The sequence below is a fragment of the Mobula hypostoma genome, chromosome 1 (assembly GCF_963921235.1).
Source record: "Mobula hypostoma chromosome 1, sMobHyp1.1, whole genome shotgun sequence".
Classification (NCBI taxonomy): domain Eukaryota; kingdom Metazoa; phylum Chordata; class Chondrichthyes; order Myliobatiformes; family Myliobatidae; genus Mobula; species Mobula hypostoma.
Window position 1 is genome coordinate 149,748,391 of NC_086097.1, and position 20,929 is coordinate 149,769,319.

The 20,929-nt window shown below is 39.6% G+C and overlaps 1 protein-coding gene across 1 annotated transcript in view; it reads left to right on the forward strand.

Annotated features, from left to right (window-relative positions):
• tg (thyroglobulin) overlaps positions 1–20,506 on the forward strand; it is a 348,151-nt gene extending 327,645 nt beyond the window's left edge. Inside the window, exons 44-46 of the mRNA XM_063057803.1 lie at positions 11,111–11,245; positions 12,481–12,674; positions 20,331–20,506. Coding sequence (XP_062913873.1) covers positions 11,111–11,245; positions 12,481–12,674; positions 20,331–20,431 — 430 coding nt within the window. The 3' untranslated portion in view covers positions 20,432–20,506. The remainder of the gene's footprint in view (positions 1–11,110; positions 11,246–12,480; positions 12,675–20,330) is intronic.
• The last annotated feature ends 423 nt before the right edge of the window (positions 20,507–20,929 follow it).

The following is a 20,929-nucleotide window of genomic DNA, read 5'->3' on the forward strand; positions in this document are numbered from 1 at the left end:
CTCATTTGCTCCTACCTGCCTATACTTGCTATGCATCTCCTTTTTTTTCTAAACCAGGGCCTCAATATCTCTTGAAAACCCTACACTTGTTATCTTTAACTTTTATTCTGAAAGACACATACAAACTTAGTACTCTCAAAAATTCATTTTTTTAGGCCTCCCACTCACCAAGTACACCTTTACCAAAAAAACAGCCTCTCCCAATCCACACTTGTCAGATCATTTCTGATACCATCAAAATTGGCCTTTCTTCAATTTAAAATCTCAGTTTGCAGACCAGACTCATCTTTTTGCATATTTACTTTGAAACTAATGGTATTATGGTCACTAGATACAAAGCGTTCCCCGACACAAACATTTGTCAGCTGTCCTGCCTCATCCAGTATCACATGCTTTCTCATTGGAACTTAAATGAACTGATGAAGGAAACTTTCCTGAACAGATTTGACAATCTCTATCCCATATAGTCCCTTTAGAGTATGGGATTCCTAGTCAATACATGAAAAGTTTAAATCACCTACTGTAACAACTTGTTTCTTGCAACAGTCTGTCCTCTTTACAAATTTGTTCCTCTAAACCCCTAGGACTGTTGGGTAGTCTTCAATGTTTAACTGAGGAAAATTACTGCATAATTGAAACTATTCATGGGATATGACGAGTTTCAATTGTGCAGTAACTGTTCTGGGATGTCGGTTTATGACTTCTTCTTGTGCCACAATGAGGCCACCTTCAGGAGCAACACCTCAAATTTTGTCTGGGTAGCCTCCAACCCAATGGCATAAATATCAATTTCTCTTTCCTATTTAAAAAAAAAATTCTCTGCCCCTCCCCTCTCCTTCTATTCCCCACTCTTGTCCCTTACCTCTTCTCACCTTCCAATCACCACCCCCTAGTCCCCTCCATCTTTCTCCTATAGTCCACCTTCTTCTCCTTTCAGATTCCTTCCTCTCCAGCCCTTCATTCCCACCGTTTAGCTTCACCTATTATTTTCTAGCTATCCTTCTTCCCCTCCCCCCTCCACCTTTTCACTCTGGCATCCTCCCCCTTCTTTTCCAATCCTGAAGAAGGGTCTTGGCCCAAAACATCAACTGCATGTTCATTTCTATAGATGCTGCCTGAACTGCTGAGTTCCTCCAGCATTTTGTATGTGTTGTGTGGGATTAATAGTCTGAAGAAAAGTAACTGTTTGGAGTGAAAAAAGACATGGAGAAAATAAATCATTACTTCATTTCTGTGGTGCAATGTCAGCAGGGATGTAATGCATAGGGAAAGTGGATCAAAGAAGATTCTTGGAGATGGACTTGAATAGTGACAGTTTTGCTAGGTGGATAAATGAAGCCTAAACTAGGGTAGTCCCATTAAGCTGCAGTATAGTATTAGAGGAGGTACATATGGCAGACTGCCTTAAACATTACAAAGAACAAGCAAAAAGGGAGGGAAAATGCCCTATGGTGATGTCCTTAGAGAATTTTATGACTTTAGTTTGGGTCTTTTAATGCTATGGGCAGGGTAACATCTGCTTTGAGTGATTCTAACTGGGAGGAATTAACATGAAACTGAAAGAAGAAACACTATTAGGACTATTTATGCTGTATCAGGGTGGTATAGAATGCTTCCTCGATGCTTATATGACTAGTTTCAATGGTGCACTAATTGTTTTGACATATCAGTCTACGGCCTCTGCTTGTGCCACAACGAGGCCACCTTCAGGGTGGAGGAGCAACATCTGAAATTCTGTCTGAGTCACCTCCAACCTAATGGCATGAATATCAATTTTTCTTTCCTGTTAAAAAATATTCTTTCACCCTTCCCTCTTCTTCTATTCCCCACTCTTGCCCCTTACTGAATCTGGATGGGCCTGAGCATGTATCTGCTTTAAATTCCTGCAATGCTGTTGGATATGACAAACTAACCGATGTGATGTTTGAACTATAACTTCAGTTAAAAATGCTTCTGAAGCATCACTTCATATCACTGAGCAGCAGAACTCATTACATAATAGGGTTATGTGACAGTTTTAAAAGAAAGGCATGATCTCTGATATAATGCACTTTTATAACATCAGTTTGTAGGAGGCAAATGTTTGATATAAATGAGATTAAGGGAATGTGTGATGATCCAGGAAAAATTAGCTAAAAATGACAGAATGGAATGCAAGTAAAAAGTAGAAAGTGTCTGGCTTCAGAGCAAGATTTTAAAATTGGACTGGAGAAAGACCATTTTACTTTTCATTAGTGTTGAGAGTGTTGGAGAAGTGGCAACTTTCATACAAAATTATGCTCAGTGATAGACAGAGTTCCAGCAACTCAGGTCCCACCAAGTAAAAAGTACTTAGCTAGATAACCCATTGTTAATGCTTCTTGAATCGTGCTGTGCAAGGGGTAATTACAAGGAATGATGCAGATTTTACTGGATGGAACGTATAATGGATGGATGCCTTGAGCATTCATTGCTGAAGTGAATGAAATGTCAAAGGCCAAATTATGAAGACTTTCAGAGACTGATTGAATTGACTTCAGAGAGGATATTTTTCCCCCCAGAGAGAATCACAGAAATAAGTAGTAGTTGGTACAAGGAACTGAACTGCAGCAGTCAGGTTAACATTTGATGCCACAGGAATAGGACTATAAATCTAAGACATGGGAACAGAACTGGGCCATTTGCCTCATCGAGTCTGCACTGCCATTCAATCCTGGCTGATTTATTATCACGCCCAACCCCATTCTTCCGCCTTCTCCCCATAACCTTTGACACACTAATCTAGAACCCATCAAACTCCACTTAATACACTCAATAACCAAGCCTCCACAGCCACCTGTGGCAATGAATTCCACAGATTCACCACTCTCTGGCTAACAAAATTACTTCTCATCTTTGTTATAAATGGACATCCTTCTATTCTGATGCTATACCCTCTGGTCCTAGACACACACACTACAGGAAACATCCTCTCCACGTCCACTCTATCTAGGCCTTTCAATATTCATCAGGTTCCAATGAGATGCCCACTCATTCTTCTAAACTCCAGTGCTTACAGGCCCAGAGCCATCAAATGCTCCTCATACATTAACCCTTTCATTTCCAGAATAATTCTTGTGAACCTCATCTGGACCATCTCCAATGCTAGCACTTCTTAGATAAGGGACACAAAACTGCTCAATACTCTAAATTCAGTTTTACCAATGTCTTATAAAGACTCGGCATTATATTCTTGCTTTTATGTTCTAGTCTCTTGAAATGAATGCTAACATTTCATTTACCTTCCTTAGAAGATAACCATAAGTATGCAAGAGAGCATTTATGTGAAAGTAGTAGTTCACACTGGTGGAGGATGTGAATGGGGTAAAATGGGGGTCAAGAAGCAAAGAGTTGAGGTTGAAGCTGAAATTGCTAAGGATGAAAGTCACTTGTTTGAACAGATTAGTAGTATGATGGTCCAAGGATAAGAAGCTCCAAGGTGATAATGGGAGAGTCATCAGTATATGATCTTCAGAAAAATCCTGATGATATAAAAGTCTGGAAAAATAGATAATGGAAAATATATCTGTTTTAAGTCGATTGAAATTAGGATGGTGCCATGAACATCCTATTTTCACTCAGGGTCAAGGTGCCAATTTGAACATTCATATTAGCAATGGATGGCTATGATTTTTCATGAGGAGAGATATTTTAGAGGAATACTCCTATCGGAACAGAATGGTGGAATGCAACAACCCATCTTTACCATTCAAGGATGGTGATGAGTGTGGTAATTTGTAAAGAAGGAAAATGGTAAAGCAAATCCCCAGTATTTGGTAGAAAAGTCAATGAAGTACTAGTGACTTTCTTTACAACGATGTAAAGAAAGTATCATGTAGTTCAATAATTCAGTTACTGAATGGCAGGAGGTTGAGAGAATCAACCACTAATCATGTCAGACACTGACCTGCATGGAACACACCATTAGGTTCAGGAACTGTTGTTACCTTTCAACCATCAGGCTCCTAAACCAGTGTCAAGAACTTCACTCACTTCAACACTGAACTAATTTCCACAACATACGGACTCACTTTCAAGGGATCTACAACTCGTGTTCTCAATATGTATCTATTTAATTAATTTATTTATTATTGTTATGATGTATTTGCACAGTTTGTCTTCCTCTGCACATTGGTTGTTTGTCTGTCTTTGTGTGTAGTTTTTCATTCATTCTATTGTATTGCTTTATTCTACTGTGAATGCCTGCAAGAAAGTGATTCTCAGAGTAGCAGATGGTGAAAATAGGCATTTTTCTAATAGATTCTTGAACTTTGCTGTTTTAAAAACATTGCCATGAGAGAAAAGTTTGAAAACCAAGTGACGGCAAAGACTACTCCTGCTCCCATTTTCCTTTGATTCTTACGTGTTCTTTCTGACATTGTTATTTCTATTAACCTGTAGTAGCAATCCTTCCTGATAACTTTTCAAAAGAAGAAGTTCAAATCAATCAGTCTTTAAGATTGTTATGGAGAGGAAGAGAAAATAATTAAGGTATGGTGTGGGAAAGACTGATTTCAAATGGCAAGACCTACCAAAAGTTAATGCAAGTTCCTACTTGCAGATAGGTCCACACAGGACCAGAAGACCATTCAAAAGCAGAATAGGGGAAGTTCAGAGCTGGTGTGATTTAGTGATGATGAAAAGTATTTTTAACAAGTCCAAGGAATGTTGGATGTCAAGGGATATTGTGAGACCCATTTAAAAAAAAAGACGGGTGGGGGTGGGTACCTTGTGGCAGGTTTAGAGAGCAAAATCAAGAGGTCCTACTGGAGTACCAAATATATAGGACGGTACTTAAAAAACAGTTAAGAAGAGAAAAAAAAACAGTCAGGCATGTTTACGGAATGTTTAAAAGCAATTTTGTTAGCATATAAAGTAAAGAGAAGAGTCCATTTAGGACAAAATAGTTAAACTATATGTTAAGCCATAGGACAAGGGCATGGTCTTAAACAATATTTCTCATCTATATTCACTTTTGAGAAGAACATTGCACTTTTGAAGAATTCAGGAACAGCTTGATGGAATTCTAGAGAATATTATCATTAAAAATACCAGTGAATGTGGTATCTTTATTCAAGAACAGCAAGGATAAGCCATCAGGTCATCTGTCAAACATCATTGCCTACAAAGGATTCTCAAGAATAGAGTTATTCTCCACTTGGAAAAGTAGGGGCTGATCAGGAAGTGTCAGTAGAACTTTAAGAGGAGATTCTATCTGTCAATTCAATTGATTTTTTCAAGGAGTGCTGTCAAAGTACCTTTAGGGACTTCAGTAAAGTCTTTTGGGACATTGCTGTAAAAGTTAAGACCCTATGGATTGAGGACAATTTGGCAATGTGGACTGAATCAAACTCAGAATTAATGTTATTGCCATTGCCTTTTGACATGAAATGTGTTCTTTTGCACCAGTACAATGAAATAAAATTACTATGAATTACAAAAATTGTATAATAAAAGGAATAATAAAGTGGTGTTCATTGGCCATTCAGAAATCTGACAGGGAAAGAAGCTGCTCCTGAATCACTGTGTAAGAGTCTTCAGGCTATTTTACCTTCCTGATGACAATAACAAAAGAGGGCATATCACAGATGGCGATGGCCCTTAATTATGGATGCCATCTTCTTGTTACATTGCCTTTTGAAGATGCCCTCAATGATACAGATGGTTGTTCCTGAGGGAACTGGTTGACTCTACAATCCTCTGCAGTCTCCTGGGGTCCTGTACATTGGAACCTCCATACCAGGCTCCCATGCAACCAGTTAGAAAGCTCTCCACCACATATCTATAGAAACTTGCAGAAATCTTTGATGATGTCAAATTTCCTCAAAATTGTAATGAACTAGAGCTGCCGGCATGCCACCTTTCTGATTGAATCAATTTGTCACACCCAGGTCAGATCCTTAATCTAAACTTAATCTACTCACCCTTTCCAAGGTAGGCCCCTCAGTGAGGACTGGTAATGGGAGGCAGAGGAAGACAGTTGAAGGGTTTCTTTCTTGTAATTTGAAGCTTGTGATGCATCACAGAGATTACTGGTGAGACCTTTGTTTATATTAATGATCTGGATGTGATTGTAGAAGTTATGATTCTCAGGTTTCTAGCCTGGTGAAGGTATTGATTGTAGCCAACGTTTTGATGACAAACTCGGTCATCTTCATCAGGATAATGCCTGGGTATGTCTAGTCTGGTGGTATTCATACCCCTCCCCCCCCTGTAGACAGTTCCTCCTGATTGGTTAGCCTTAATCCAATCAGGTTTCTGCTCTACGTCCTTATTTACAATTGATTTCCAGTTTTTACTTAAAACGAGCCCTTCATCTTTTTAATTTAAAGAATTTAAAGAATTTTAAAATTCTTTTTCTCTAACTTCATTTCAATAGCTTCCTTTACTAGGTGGTCCCAAAAGCTATTGGCATGGCACGGTAATTTTATACCATTGAAGTCAATTCTATGGCCATTGCAAATGCAGTGTTTTTCTACCACCGATTACTTTGGGTAACCCAAATTGATACACCTCCTGTGCTCCTTGATGTAGGTTTCCACTGTACGTCCTACTTGACTGATATACACTACTCCGTATTCACAGGGAATCCTGCAAGTGCCAGCCAACTTGAGTCCCAGCTCATCTTTAACCCACATAGGCTGTGATACAAGCTTCCTTTAGGGTTTATAGATGGTATTAACCTGGTGTTTCTTCAGGATCCTGACGATACTTCCAGAAACTGTGGAAATATAGGGAAGCCAGGTGTAACGACAGGTTTCTCTGCATTGTTAGGCTTCCTAGTTTTTTCCCATCAGCCCTGTTAAGAACCCAATGGATTTCCTTCACCTTGTAGCCATTCTGTAGAAACATTGTGTGTAGCTGTCTTCCCCTGTAACTGATGAAGGTCTGACTAACCAAAAACTTATCAACCTCTGCTTTAAGTATACTCAATGACTTGGCCTCCACAACCATACATAACAATGAATTGCACAATTCACCACCTTTTGGCTAAAGAAATTCTTTCTCATATCTGTTCTAAACAGATGTCCCTCTATTGTAAGGCTGTATTTTCTGGTGCTAGACTCACCCACTACTGGAAATATTCTCTCCACATCCATTCTGTCTAGGCTTTTCAAAATTTGATAGGTTTCAAAGAGATTCCCCCTCTCATTCTTCTAACCTCCAGTGACTACAGGCCCAGAGCCATCAAATGCTGCTTATATGTTAACACTTTCATTCCTGGAATCATTCTCATGAATCTCCTCAGGACCCTCTCCAATGTCAGTACATCTTTTGGATAAGGGTCCTAAACCTGATCACAATACTCTATGTGAAATCTGATAATGCCTGATAAAGCCTCAGCATCATATCCTTTCTCTTATATTCTAGTCCTCTTGAAATGAATGCTAACATTGCATTTGTTTTCCGCACTACTGACCCAACCTGCAAATTAACCTTTAGAGAATCTGGCACAAGGACTCCCAAGTTCCTTTGCACCTCTGATTTTTGAATTTTCTTCCTATTTAGAAATCAAGTCAGGCTAACTGGTCAATAATTTCCTTTCTTCTGCTCTCTCCCTTCTTAAAGAGTGTAGTGACATTCACAACTTTCCAGTCCTCTGGGAACCATTTCTGACTCTAGTGATTCTTGAAAGATCATTACTTATACCTCCACAATCTCTTCAGATACCCCTTTCAGATCCCTGGGGTGTAGTCCATCTCATCCAGTTGACTCATTTAACTTCAGAGTTTTTTGCTTCCCAAGCACCTTCTCCTTAGTAATAGCAATGACACTCACTTCTACTCCTTGACACTCTCAAATTGCCGGCATACTGCTAGTGTCTTCTACAGTGAATACTGATGCAGAATACATATTAGTTCATCCATTATTTCTTGCCTTACTACCTCTTCTGCATCATTTTCCAGTGGTCCAATATCCATTTACCTCTCTTTTACTCTTTATAAATATGAAAAAAAACTTCTGGTATCCTCTGATATTTTTAACTAACTTGCTTTCATATTTCACTTTTCTCTCCTTATGTTTCTTTTTAGTTGCCTTCTGGCTGTTTTTAAAAGCTTCCCAATTCTCTAATTTCCCACTGATTTTGGTTGTATTATATGCCCTGACTTTCACTTTAATGTCGTCTTTGACTTCCCTTGTCATCCACAATTGCCCCCTCCTCCCTTTAGAATACTTCTTTATATTTGGGACGCATCTATCCTGTGCCTTCCAAATTGCCCCGGAAACTCAAGCCATTGCTGTTCTGCCATCATCCCTGCTAGTGTTCCCTTCCAATCAACTTTGTCCAGCTACTTTCTTATTCCTCCAATTCCCATTACTACACTGTAAGGTTGATGCAGCTGGCTTTATCTTCTTCCTCTCAAACCACAGAGTGAATGCTATCATGTTATGATCACTGTCTCCCAAGGGTTCCTTTACCTTAAATTTCCTAAACAAATCTGATTCATTACACAACAGCCAATCCAGAATTGCCCTTCCCTTAGTGGGCTCAACCACAAGCTGATCTAATAAGCTATCTCAGAGGCATTCTACAAGTTCCCCCTCTTGGGATCTGGCACCAAACAGATTTTCCTAATTTACCTGCATATTAAAATCTCCCATGACTATCACCATTGCCCTTATTACATTCCTTTTCTATTTCCCGTTGAAATGTATATCCCACATTGTAGCTACAGTTTGGGGGCCTGTATACAACTCCCACAGTATTTTTATCCTTGTTGTTTCTTTACTCTACCTACAAGGATTCTACATTATCTAATCCCATGTCATCTTTTTCTTAGGATTTGATTTCATCTTTTAAACCAATAGACCCACCCCACCCCCTCTGCCTACCTGCCTGTTCTTTAGCTGGGTAGTGTATCTTTGGATGTTAAGCTCTCAACTATGATCTTCTTTCAGCCAGTTCTCAGCGATGTCCACAATGTCATACCTGCCAATCACTAACTGTGCTACAAGATCTGCTTTATTCTGCATGTATTCATCACCCAGTTTGATTTTGCCCCGATGTTACATTTCATCCCACAAACTGCAATTTTGCAGAGTCATTGGCCTTTCCATCCCCACAGTCTAATTACACACTTGTATTCCAACTGCCCCATCCTCAGCCCAATCCCTCTGGCTCCCATTCCCCTGCCAAATTAGTTTAAACCCTCCCCAGCAGCTCGAGCAAACCTGTCCGCAGGGATCTTCGTCGCCCTCGGGTTCAGGTGTAACCCATTCTTTTTGTATAGGTTATACCTTTCCCAGATGAGATCACAATAATCCAGAAATCTGAAACTCTGCCCCCTGCACCACTCCTTCAGCCACTCATTCATCTGTACCATCATCCTATTCCTGCCCTGACTAGCACCTGACACTGGGAGTGTTCCAAAGATTACTATCTTGCAGGTTCTGTTCTTCAGCCTTTTCCCTAGATCCCTATACTCATTTCACAGGACCTCTTGCCCCTTTCTATCTATATCATTGGTACTAATGTGCACCATATGCTCTGGCTGCTCGCCCACCCTCTCGAGAATGTTCTGCACCTATTCCGAGACATACTGAACCCTAGCATCTGGGAACCAACACAGCCTCCTGCCTTCTTTTTTGTGAACCACGGAATCCATGGAAGAGAAATGGAACCAGGTCAACGTTGACCCATAGGAAGTGCCTCAGAGAATAAAAGTTATATTTTCACCATAATGGGATCTGATATATCAGTCAAACTGAGCTATAGGCATCTCCTTTCCCATGGAATTCCTTGGACATTATTTGCCTAATAGTCACATGATCACATTCACCAAGGTAAGGAGGACACTATCAATGCCACATGTCAAGACCTGAAGTCTTTGAGGATGTATGTATTAATCTCAAGTCAGTCTGTTCCTGAGAATCAGACATGCTCACAGCTCTAGCAGTCTGGGTTCAGTCTTGTCCTCCACTGAAGTCTGCGTGCAGCTTGTGATGATGTGGGCTTCCTTCAGAAGTGGTTTAAAGGGCCTGTTTCCATGCTGTGATTCTGTGCCTAAAACATTAAGAAAGGCTGTGCAGATGTATTAGTGTGAATGGTAAATCTGGTGCAGGTTGATTGATTATTCCTTCTGACAAATACTATGTGTCTGGCACATGGTATTGTTACTTGCCTTGCCAGAATCCTTAACGCGAGTCATCTGTCCACTAGTGTTGCCTGAAATCACAACCTATTCTCCTCCATCTTTAGCAAACAGTGGTCTTAAATCATAGAGGACAAGCTGTTAGCAACCGTCTCTTGCGGCAGATTGCCCACTTCCGCACTAGTTCTACAAACAGGTGTGGGAGTGGGCGGCAGGGGGGATTTAAGTTCTATTTATTACCTCAACAGTATGTGCTTTCAGTCTCGGGATTAATTCTTTTCTCTTGTGCTATCAATCTGAATCCCTTTTTATAAAGCACCAGGATTTTAACATGAATTATTTAGTCACTTGTATTTCTGTGGTGGTGTTAATGCTAGACAGCAGCCTCTTGTAATTCTGTACGGCTTTTTGTTATAATTGGTGCTTAAGCAGGGAACATACTTGGATAAAGATAACTAATTTCTCCCTCGGTGTTTTACCAGTCTGCTGATTCATCCTCCTTGTCCAGGGTATGGAAAATGACAGTACATCTAATATTCCACAGCCACAATCCAGTACCTATTGTGTAACATTAAACAGTGAATGTGTTTAATATCCAAGAGCTTTCACGGGGCTCTAGAGTGTTACTGACGACTTGGCCCAGTCTTCTCCTTTCCCAAATGCACTTCTGAGATGATTGATTAATTTGAGACCTGCAGCCTTTGCCACAGTTGGTGCAGGAGATGTTTAGTGAGATGGGAAGTTAGTGAGCTCCTTATGCCATTTATGCTTGGCTTCTGTACACTTCTGTATAAATGGATTCAAGATAATCAATGTTACTCTGAATGTTCATTGTACAGAAACACATGATTATAAATGTCTTTTCCCTTATGGTATTAAGGTGCTAAGATAAATTAATGGCTCACCAAAGAATAACTATTTAGTTTACTTCCATAATAGACAGTACAGAGTCAACTTTTAATCTCTACTCATGAGGTTGTGTTCTCTTCCTGTTTCAGTGCAAGTCTTTCCTCAGAGGTTCAGTTTGTTTTTGGGTTGCCTCTCCATCCTGACTCAGAACAGATGTTCACGGTACAAGAGCAAAGCTTGTCACTCACTATAATCCAGTACATTGCCAACTTTGTCAAATCGGGGTAAGTAGTAATTCTTTACCTCACAACCCCACTCTTGGGATAAATACCATGAGGACTAAAGGGGACCACAAATCATGAAAGACATTGAGAGATACAAAGTTCTAGAATAAAAGGGAAAGCAAGAGAGAAAAAGTGGGAAAAAAGTGTGAAGTATGATACTCTTCATAACAGGGTATTAGCATTAACGTAATGACTTTCAAACTTCTTGCTACAATACTGTTAATAACAAACAATGCATTCATGTGTTTTATTTTACATTTTAAAGAATCAGACCAATTTAGTACTCCAAAATCCATCCTCTGCTTGTGTTTTCATCTATCGCATTTCCCCACTGAATTGTGTTTGTGGACTATTATGTTAAATGTAACGAGATTTTTGTTTTATGCTATGTATCTGAAATTTATAGTATTCTGGTCCCTTGAATGTTCTTGAATGTAATTATTCTTCTTTTGCTAGCCTTGCCTTTAATTACCAAAGCCCTCGATTCCATTATTCCATCCCTACCTCTTTTAAACTTCTCTCTCCCCCACCCCACCTTTAAGAAAACCATTAAAACCTATCTCTTTGAGCAAGTTTTGGCTCTTCTGTCCGAATATCAGCTTTTATGGTTTAGGTACTAATTCTTTCCCAAAGCACTTCAGTGAAGATTTGCTGCATTAAATCCATTACATTTAACCAGTTTAGAATTGTTTAGGATTTAGTGGCTTATTCGCCTCCATGTTATTTTTAATTGACTTTCATCCAGTAATAAAGATCAATATGCAAAAAGTTAAAATGGAAACTTCCAATGTAAAGTTGGTTGGCTCTAATTAGCAGTCGTAATTCAGTAATTCCTCAGTTTAACTTGGCATAAGAATTTTAGAGAAGCTCCTCCTGTTGACTTCAAATGTGTAATCCAACAGGAGATTAAGTAACATAGAAGATAATGTTCATTTTAGAACTCAGCTGGATCAAACAATCTACACTCTCTTCAGGCCCATCTTGCTTTAGTACCAACTACTGAATATGCAAATCATTCAATCACAAATTCCACTTGTTTAATCAGTAACTTTGATCATGTGTATAATCTTAGTTATAATGCTGAACACAGATAATATTTCATGAACATGGGATAGGTCTTTCTTCAAATTCTGCATGTACACTTCATGGGCAAGGATCCCCAAGAGTAGTTTAAGGTCAACAAATTAACCCTGTGTTGTATTTTTAAATGTACTTATTTATTTCTGTTTTGTCAGCAACCCCAACTACCCCTTCACCTTCTCCAGAAAATCTGCTGATGATACTCTGCCACTGTGGCTCAATTTTTTTGATAATATGGATGGCAACAACTATAAAGAATTCACAAACTGCCTGGAAAATAGAAAAGGTCTGAAGAAAGCGGAGTGCTCATTCTGGTCCGACTATGTTCCGATGCTGCAAGCATCCACAGGTGAATACAAGTGAGATTTGAAATTGTAGGTAATAAACCAAAGCAGAGGCACCAGAGAGACTGCAAATGCTGGAAATCTGCTGTAATACACAGAAAACGTTGGAGGAACTCAATAGGTCAGGCAGCATCTATGAAGAGAAGTGAACAGTTGAGATTTGGGTCAAGATTCTTTATCAGGACTGGGGGGGGGGAGAAAGAGGTCAGAAGCCAAAATAAAAGGATGGGGGTGGGGAAGAATGAATTGGTTGATGGTAGGTGAATCTAGGTGAGAGAAGGAAGGTAGGAAGTTGAGGGCATGGCAGGAGTGAATGATGTGAGAAATTAGGAGATAATAGATGAAAGATGCAAAGGGCCGAAGACAAAGGAATCTCATAGGAGATGTCAGTAGACCATGCCCCATTTCTTTTTAGTCCAAATGTAGAGTCTCAGCACAAAACAATGAATAACAAGTTGAGTTCCTCCAGCATTTTGTGTGTGTTGTTAAGTCAAAGCCCAGTTTTTGTATCCCATGATTATTACTGTCTCCTTCCAATCTTATAATTATCCTCTCCTGCTTCCAGCACAGTGCCAATGCGATTCAGAATGACAGTATGTAAAGAGCTCTTCTAGCATCATTCTTGTTGGTGTGGTCTTCACAGTTCTCTCATTTTATCTGATAGGTTGCTTTTCTGCCGACAATTCCAATTTTCTCAGTTATCCTGAATGAGGTCAGGAACTCACAAAAGCGAAGCTGTATTCATCCATTTTGCTGCCTTGCAGTTTTTTCCATTTGAAACATTATTGGTCACCTCTCACTTGCTTCCACACTGCAACAAATTCACATGAAGTTGCATTTGCTTTCAAATGAAACCAAATGAAACTGATCATACAGTTAAGGAAGTCCATTGTACCCGACAGTAAAATTGATCATTATTTGAATGTATTGAGAGCTACAAATGCAAAAATTTTGTTTATCCCTTCTGAATAGGGAATGGGAATGTCTGTCCTGTGTTAGCTCTGCTCCCATGTGTGTGTGATGTGTGAATTCATAATGTATGAGGCCAGAAGCAGTCTCAATCAGGAAGCCAAATACGTTTATAAAGCCTACTCTCCTTTGAGTGTTAGAACTCATTCATTTTGATGAGTTCTAACACTCACAAAATAGGTTGTTATTCAAGGAATCAATAATGGCAGGAAAGGAAGGGAGAGTTGAAAATATCCTGCTTAAAATGTAGGAAGTTAGGATACTCATTTAATCTATGCAGTTATTTAGTAGATGAAATGAATCAGAGTAAAACACAATTCTTGCGCTAAACTCACTTCTTCAGAAAGACTGCATCTATTCAACTCCCCACACATCCTGTTAAAAAAAATGTACCACATGTTCTCATTGAGGATTCTTACGGAAGTCAGATTACAAAAGATCTAGAATATTTAAGGAGCAAACAGCTGCCTTTTGTTCACTCTGGGCTGTTTGGATGTATATTTAGAAACCAAAAGAATAATCATTCTCAAATTTTCAGAGGCTTTACTGTTCTGGCAAAAGACGGATGGATCAGATTGCTCCTTCTCCTTCCCACCTTTCCTCATACCAGACTTCCCTTTCCTTTCTCGTCTTTGATTCATGCTGCGAGATATTTCAATGTGCCAAACTTTCATATACGAGTGCAGAATGTGAATATCAATAGGCTATTCCAACAAGCTTCATCATAGGCATCCGCTAGTCTTGTGAGACCATGGATTTGCGCCTTGGAAGGTTTTTCCAGGGCGCAGGCCTGGGCAAGGTTGTATGGAAGACCAGCAGTTGCCCATGATGCAAGTCTCCCCTCTCCACGCCACCAATGTTGTCCAAGGGAAGGGCACTAGGGCCGATACAGTGTGGCATCGGTGTCATCACAGAGCAATGTGTAGATAAGTGCCTTGCTCAAGGACACAACAAGCTGCCTCAGCTGAGGCTCGAACTAGCGATCTTCAGATCACTAGACTGACGCCTTCACCACTTGGCCATGTGCCAACATTCAAACAAGCTAGGCATCACCCTAACCCAATCATATCTCACTCAATTCTCTCAAAAGACAACTTTTTTCTTGCCTAATTCATACATCTACAAAGATGGGAACAGAAATTTCAAAGGGAGACTGTTCTACAATAAATATACAAGATACTTTGTTGGCCTAATCCATGTAGAGTTGATGCTCATAGGACATAATCCTCGCTAATCCAGGCAATATCCTATTGACGTTCTTCCTATAATACATTGACCAGCACAGCACACAATGCTCCAAACACAGCCTAACCATAAGTTTATACAACTGCATAACAACTTCCTGACACATGTACTCATTTGCCTTCATTGGCTGGGGAATTATGCCTTCTTTGCCATCCTATCAATCTATGTTCCACTTTCAGAGAACAGTGGACTTGAACCCTAAAACTCCTCAATGATGTTCAGGGTCCTGTCACGTACTATCTACTTTTTCCTTACATTTGATGTAAAAAATGCAACTCCTCACATTTGCTCAGATTAAGTTTTCCTCAACCATTTCTCCAATTTATCTAAATCCTGCTCTATGAAAAGCCAACTTTGAATTCATATCAGGGAGCAAGTGGTTAACTTTGAAGCAAATCCCTATTGAAGATAGTGGAAGAATTTACCACTGTTTTGTTCAACTTAATGTAAAATAACTAGGAAAAAGTACTGTGCCATCAACCTCCGAGAAATTTTAGATATGACCTCCAGTAAGAGCAGTAAGCCTGACAAGCAATGGCTGCCCATGAACCACTAGTTGACAAGTATTTCCACCACATCCTGTATTCTGGTTCTGCTATAGAAGTTGGAGAAACAAGAGACTGCAGGTGCTGGGACCAGGAGGAACAGAAACTGGGGATCTCAATGGACCAGGCAGCATCTATGGAGAGAAATGAATGTTCAATATTTCTGATGTAGACCATTTATCTGGAAGTCCAATCATCTACCACATCTTACATTCCTATAGAACATAAAATAATAAAGCAATACAGTTCAGAAACAGGCCCTTTGGGCTACAATCCATGTGCCAACATTGATACCAATGCAAACTAACCCCATCTGCCTACGTACAAGATAAGGTCATAAGACCAGATGATATAAAAGCAGAATTAGGCCATTTGGCCCATCATGCCTGATCCAATTTTCCTCTCAGTCCCAATTTCCTGCCTTTTCCCCGTACCTACTCATGCTCTGACCAGTCAAGAGTCTATCAACTGGTATTACCATATAATCTATATCTCTCCCTCCTGTCTGTTAATGTGTGTCTAAATGCCTCTTAAGTGTTGTTTGCACCATCTACCCTGGCACCTACCAATCACTACTTAAACAAACATGCTCACAAATCTCCTTCAAACCTGCCCTCTGTCACCTTAAACCTATGGCCTCTATATGCAATTTCCATCCTGGAAAAAAAAAACTCAGACTGTCTACCCTCACTATGGCTCTCATAAATTTTATACACTCCGATCAAATTGCTCCTCATCTTTTGAAGCTCCAGATAAAGCAATCTAGGTTCATCCAATCTCTCCTTGTAGCGAATTTCCTAATCCAGGCAACCTCCTGGTGAACCTCTTCTGTACCCTCTCCAAAGTATCAACATTCTTCCTATAGTATATTGATCTGAAATGCACACAATATGCCAAGTGTAAAAGTTCTATTTCCCGACTTCTATATGCAGCATCCTGACTGATGAAGACAAGGATATCATATGCTTTTTTTGGCCCCTGATCTACTTATGTTGTCACTTTCTGGAAGCTATGGTGTCGGACCACAAGACCCATCTGTACTTCAGTGCTTCTAAGGGCCTTGCTACTTACTGCATACTTTCCTCACACAGAGTGCAGCAACTTATATTTGCCCACATTGAACTCCATCTGCCAGTTCTCAAATGGTATTGCCAACGGGACTCTGTTCTGCTGAAACCTTCCTCACTATTCAAACTCCTTCAATTTTTGTGTTCTCTGCAAATTCACTAATCAGCCAGCCCAAGTTTAATCCAAATCATTTAAAAGCAAGCAATGACCCCTGCAGAACATCACTGGTTACAGATATTAGTCTGAATAACAATCCTCCACTAAGCCCATGCCAATTTTGAATCCAGTCTAATATGTCTCCATGAGTCCCATGTGCTTAATCTTCTGGATCAGCCTATGATGAGGGATTTATCGATGCTTTACTGAAGTTCATGTATACACATCCACTGTCCTGCCCTCATCATTCCTCTTCATCATCTCTACAAAAGCACAAAGTTTGCAAAACATGAGCTCCCCTACACAAAGCTATGTTAATTATTCTAAATGTTTATGTTTTTCCTGACGCAAGTAGATCCTATCTCTGACTATAGTCTCCAATAATTTCCTCAAAGTTCACTAGCTTATAATTTCCTGTTATGTTTTCACTGATTTGAAAGTAACTTGGGCCAATATTCAGGCCAAATTTTTTTACAGATTTTGCATATAGATTGTCAAGTCAAAAGGAAAGAAATCTCAAATTTAGCTTTGTGAAAAATTCTGATTCTGATTATGGAAGCTATTTCAGTGGGTGAAGAGTCATGGAAGACTGAACACAACTCCTTAAGCTTTAAGGGAGCTATTAATCAGGATAAGTATGGACCTTGTGGGGAAGTATTAAATTGGAGCAGGGCAAATTATGGGAGCATTACGCAGGAACTAAGGAGAGTTAATCTGGAAGAACTGTTTTTGGGCAAGTCCACATCTGAGATGTGGAGGGCATTTGAAGACTAATGTTCCAGTAAGAAGAAAGGACAAGGATGGCAAGGTAAAAGAACCTTGGATGTCAGGAGAGGTGATGAACTTAGTCAAGATATGTTAAGCTTAGAAAGCTAGAATCAAATAGAAGCCTTAAGGATTATAAAGAAAGAAAGAAAAGATCCAAAGAAGGGAATTAAGAAAGCTAGGAGGGGTCATAAGAAGTCCTTTCAAGAAGGATTAAAGGGAATCCCAAGGCATTCTATACATACATCAGGAACAAGAGAGGGTAACTAGGGAAGAGGATAGGACCACTCAAGGATAAAAGGGGAACATTTACTTGGATGTGGAGGATGTGCATGAGGTCCTTCATGAGTACTTACAACAAATATTTACTAATGAGAAGGATGTAGAGAATAGGAAAATCAGTGCTGAGCATTTTGATATACTGGGGCATTTCAAGGTAGAGGAGGAGGCAGTGGTGTGTCTCTTAAAGAACATTGAGGTGGATTATCCCAAGGCCTGATGGGATATACCCAGGTTATTGAGACCGACAAAAAAAAAGGGAGAGATTGCTGGGGCATTGATCAATATCTTTGTGTCCTTTCTAGCCTCAAGCAAGGTCCCAGAGGATTAGCAAATAGCTAATGTTGTTCTATTATTCAAGAAGGGAGTGATGGTTAATCCTGAAAACTATAAACCAGCGAGTCTCATGTCAGTGGTAGGGAAGTTACTGGAGAAAATTCTTAGGGATAGAGCTTTTAGAAATCCATGGCCTAATTAGGGAGAGCCAGCATGACTTTGTACAGGGCAAGTCGTGTCTTACTAACCTGATAGTTTTATTCCACCCCCTCCCCTCCAACAAGGTGATGCGGATGATTGATGAAGGTAGCTGTGCATGTTATCCACGTGGATTTTAGTAAGGTATTTGACAAGGTCCCTCATGGGAGGCTCATCCAGTAGATTAAGATGCATGGGGTCCATTGTGATTGGCCATTTGGATTCAGAACAGGCATGTCTATAGAATATAGAGTGTACCGGCTGAAGGGACTTACTCTAGGTGGAGGTCTGTCATTTGTGGTTTTCCACGGGGCTCTGTACTGGGACATCAGCTGTCTGTGATGTATAAAAATTACCTGGATGAAAATATAGAAAGGTGGGTAAGTAAGTGTGCAGATGATAGGAAGATTGGTGGTGTTGTGGATAGTGTAGAAAACTGGCAAAGAATCCAACAGGATATGGATCAGTTGTAGGTATGGATTGAGAAATGGCAGGTGGAGTTTAACCCAGCCAAATGCGAAGTGTTACACCTTGGTAGGTCAAACAAAGAGGCAGTACAATATTAAGGGTAAGATTTTGAACAGTGTTGCTGAGTAGAGGGAACTTGAGATCCAAATTCATAGCTCCCTGAAACTGGCTGCACAGGTTGATAGGGTGGTTAAGAAGGTACATAGCATGCCTGCCTTTATTAATTGAGGCTTTGAATTCAAAAGTCAGGGAGTTATATTAAACAGAAGATAGTCTACAGACACTGGAAATTTTGAGCAACACATACAAAACGCTGGAGGAACTCAGCAGCTCAGGCAGCATTTATGGAAAATAATAAACAGTTTCTCCTTCAGGCTGAGACGTTTCATCAGGTCTGCCTGACCTGCTGACTTCCTCCAGGAAGTAACGTTACAGCTTTATAGAACTCAAGTTAGGCCGCATCTGGAATATTTTCACCTTATTATCAGAAGGGTCGAGGCTTTGGAGAGGGTACAGAAGAGATTTATCAAGGATGTTGCCTGGATTAGAGGGCATATACCATAACAAGAGATTGGACAAACCTGCTTTCATTTTCTCTGGAACGGTGGAAGCTGAAGGGAGATCTGGTGGAGGTTTATAAGATTTTGAGAGGCATAGAGTTGACAGACTATCCTTTTTCCCCAGCATTGAATTGTCTAATACCAAAGGACATGTATTTAAGGTGAGAGGGAATAATTTCAAAGGAGATGTGAGAAGCAAGCCCCCCCACCCCCGCCAACAAAGAGGATGCCTGGAATGCACAGCCTGGTGTGGTGGTAGAGCAGAAACAGACACTTTTAAGATACATTTTGATAGATACGTGAATGTGAGAAAAATGGAAGGATACAGATGTGTAGGCAGAAAAGATTAGTTAGCCATTTGATTACTGATTTAATTGGTTCAGCACAACATTGAGGGCTGACGGGCCTGTTCCTACACTACTCTTCTATGTTCTGGGTTCTGTATCCTCAAGCCAGTTGCTGATGAAAAGTTTGCTGGAAAATTGTAGTCCATAAGGAGTTATTTATGCAGCGATTTCTTCAGTAGATTATAGTTAGTGAGACAGAATCTGTGACATGCAAGTTTAAAGCTGGATTGTGAAAGGAATAAACTCAAGGTCTAAATGGCCTTTTCTCATTCATTATCTGGAACTAAGTATGTGACGAGGGGGTCAGGGTATTTGTTTCTCCTGGGATCAATAAGAAATTATGGACACATTTTTGTATGTGTATGTGCCCCTCCAATGGGGACAGGTTCAAATTCCACCTCACTCCTCTTACAGGAAGTACTTTGTGAAGATGGTTTTAAAAAAAGCACATAATTGCTTCATTAATATTATTTAATTTTCACTATGAATAATTGATGCTTGTAAAAGGAGGAAAGAAAAGTTTGGATTTAGTTAAGAGGTGTCATTGTGGGATGCTATCTGACTGGAATGAATAATTGCAATACTGGCAGCTGTGTACACACGGCCATACCACTTACAATGATTTTCACATGTTCCATTTTTAATATTAACCAGTGTTTTCTATCACTGTTGTCAGTTAGAATTTTTAATCTTACCCAATCTAAATTTCATACAAACTTAGACTATTATCCATGTTATGCCACCTGCACTGTGCCTAAGACTTTCATCCACATTTTGTATTTCAGGTGATGTCTCTGAGAATAAGACAAGCATAGTTCAACATGAGCCTGTACTCCCACCACCAATCACACAAAGCCAACCACTGCAAGGAGAAGCTTATCAATAATGTATAATGTTTGAAGTCTTCAGTGACAAACACATTCTTTCTGATTAACCTTGGAAGAAAATTAATACAACATGAGAGAATAGAAAATAATGAAATAAAATAATCAATAAAAATGTTATTCCTGTGTGGTTCCTTTGCCTAACCATCAGCATTATTCTAACATACATTATGTTATCAAGAGAAAAATCCACAACTGACTGGTATAGAAGTCATAATTTGCTTAGATTATTTTGTAAAATTTGTATATTTCAAACAAGAGAAAAATTTATAGATGCTAGAAATCCAAGCAACACACACAAAATGCTGAAGGGTTTCATCCAGGAATATGGACTATACTCTTTTCCATTGATGCTGCCTGGCCTGCTGAGTTCCTCCAACATTTTGTGTGTAATAATTGTTAATATATTTTATTGTTCAGTTGATAGCTAAAACCAAGTGAATTCAACAGTTGTGAACAGATAAGAACAGACTCTGAATTGTTTGAAGTCTGAAAAGCAG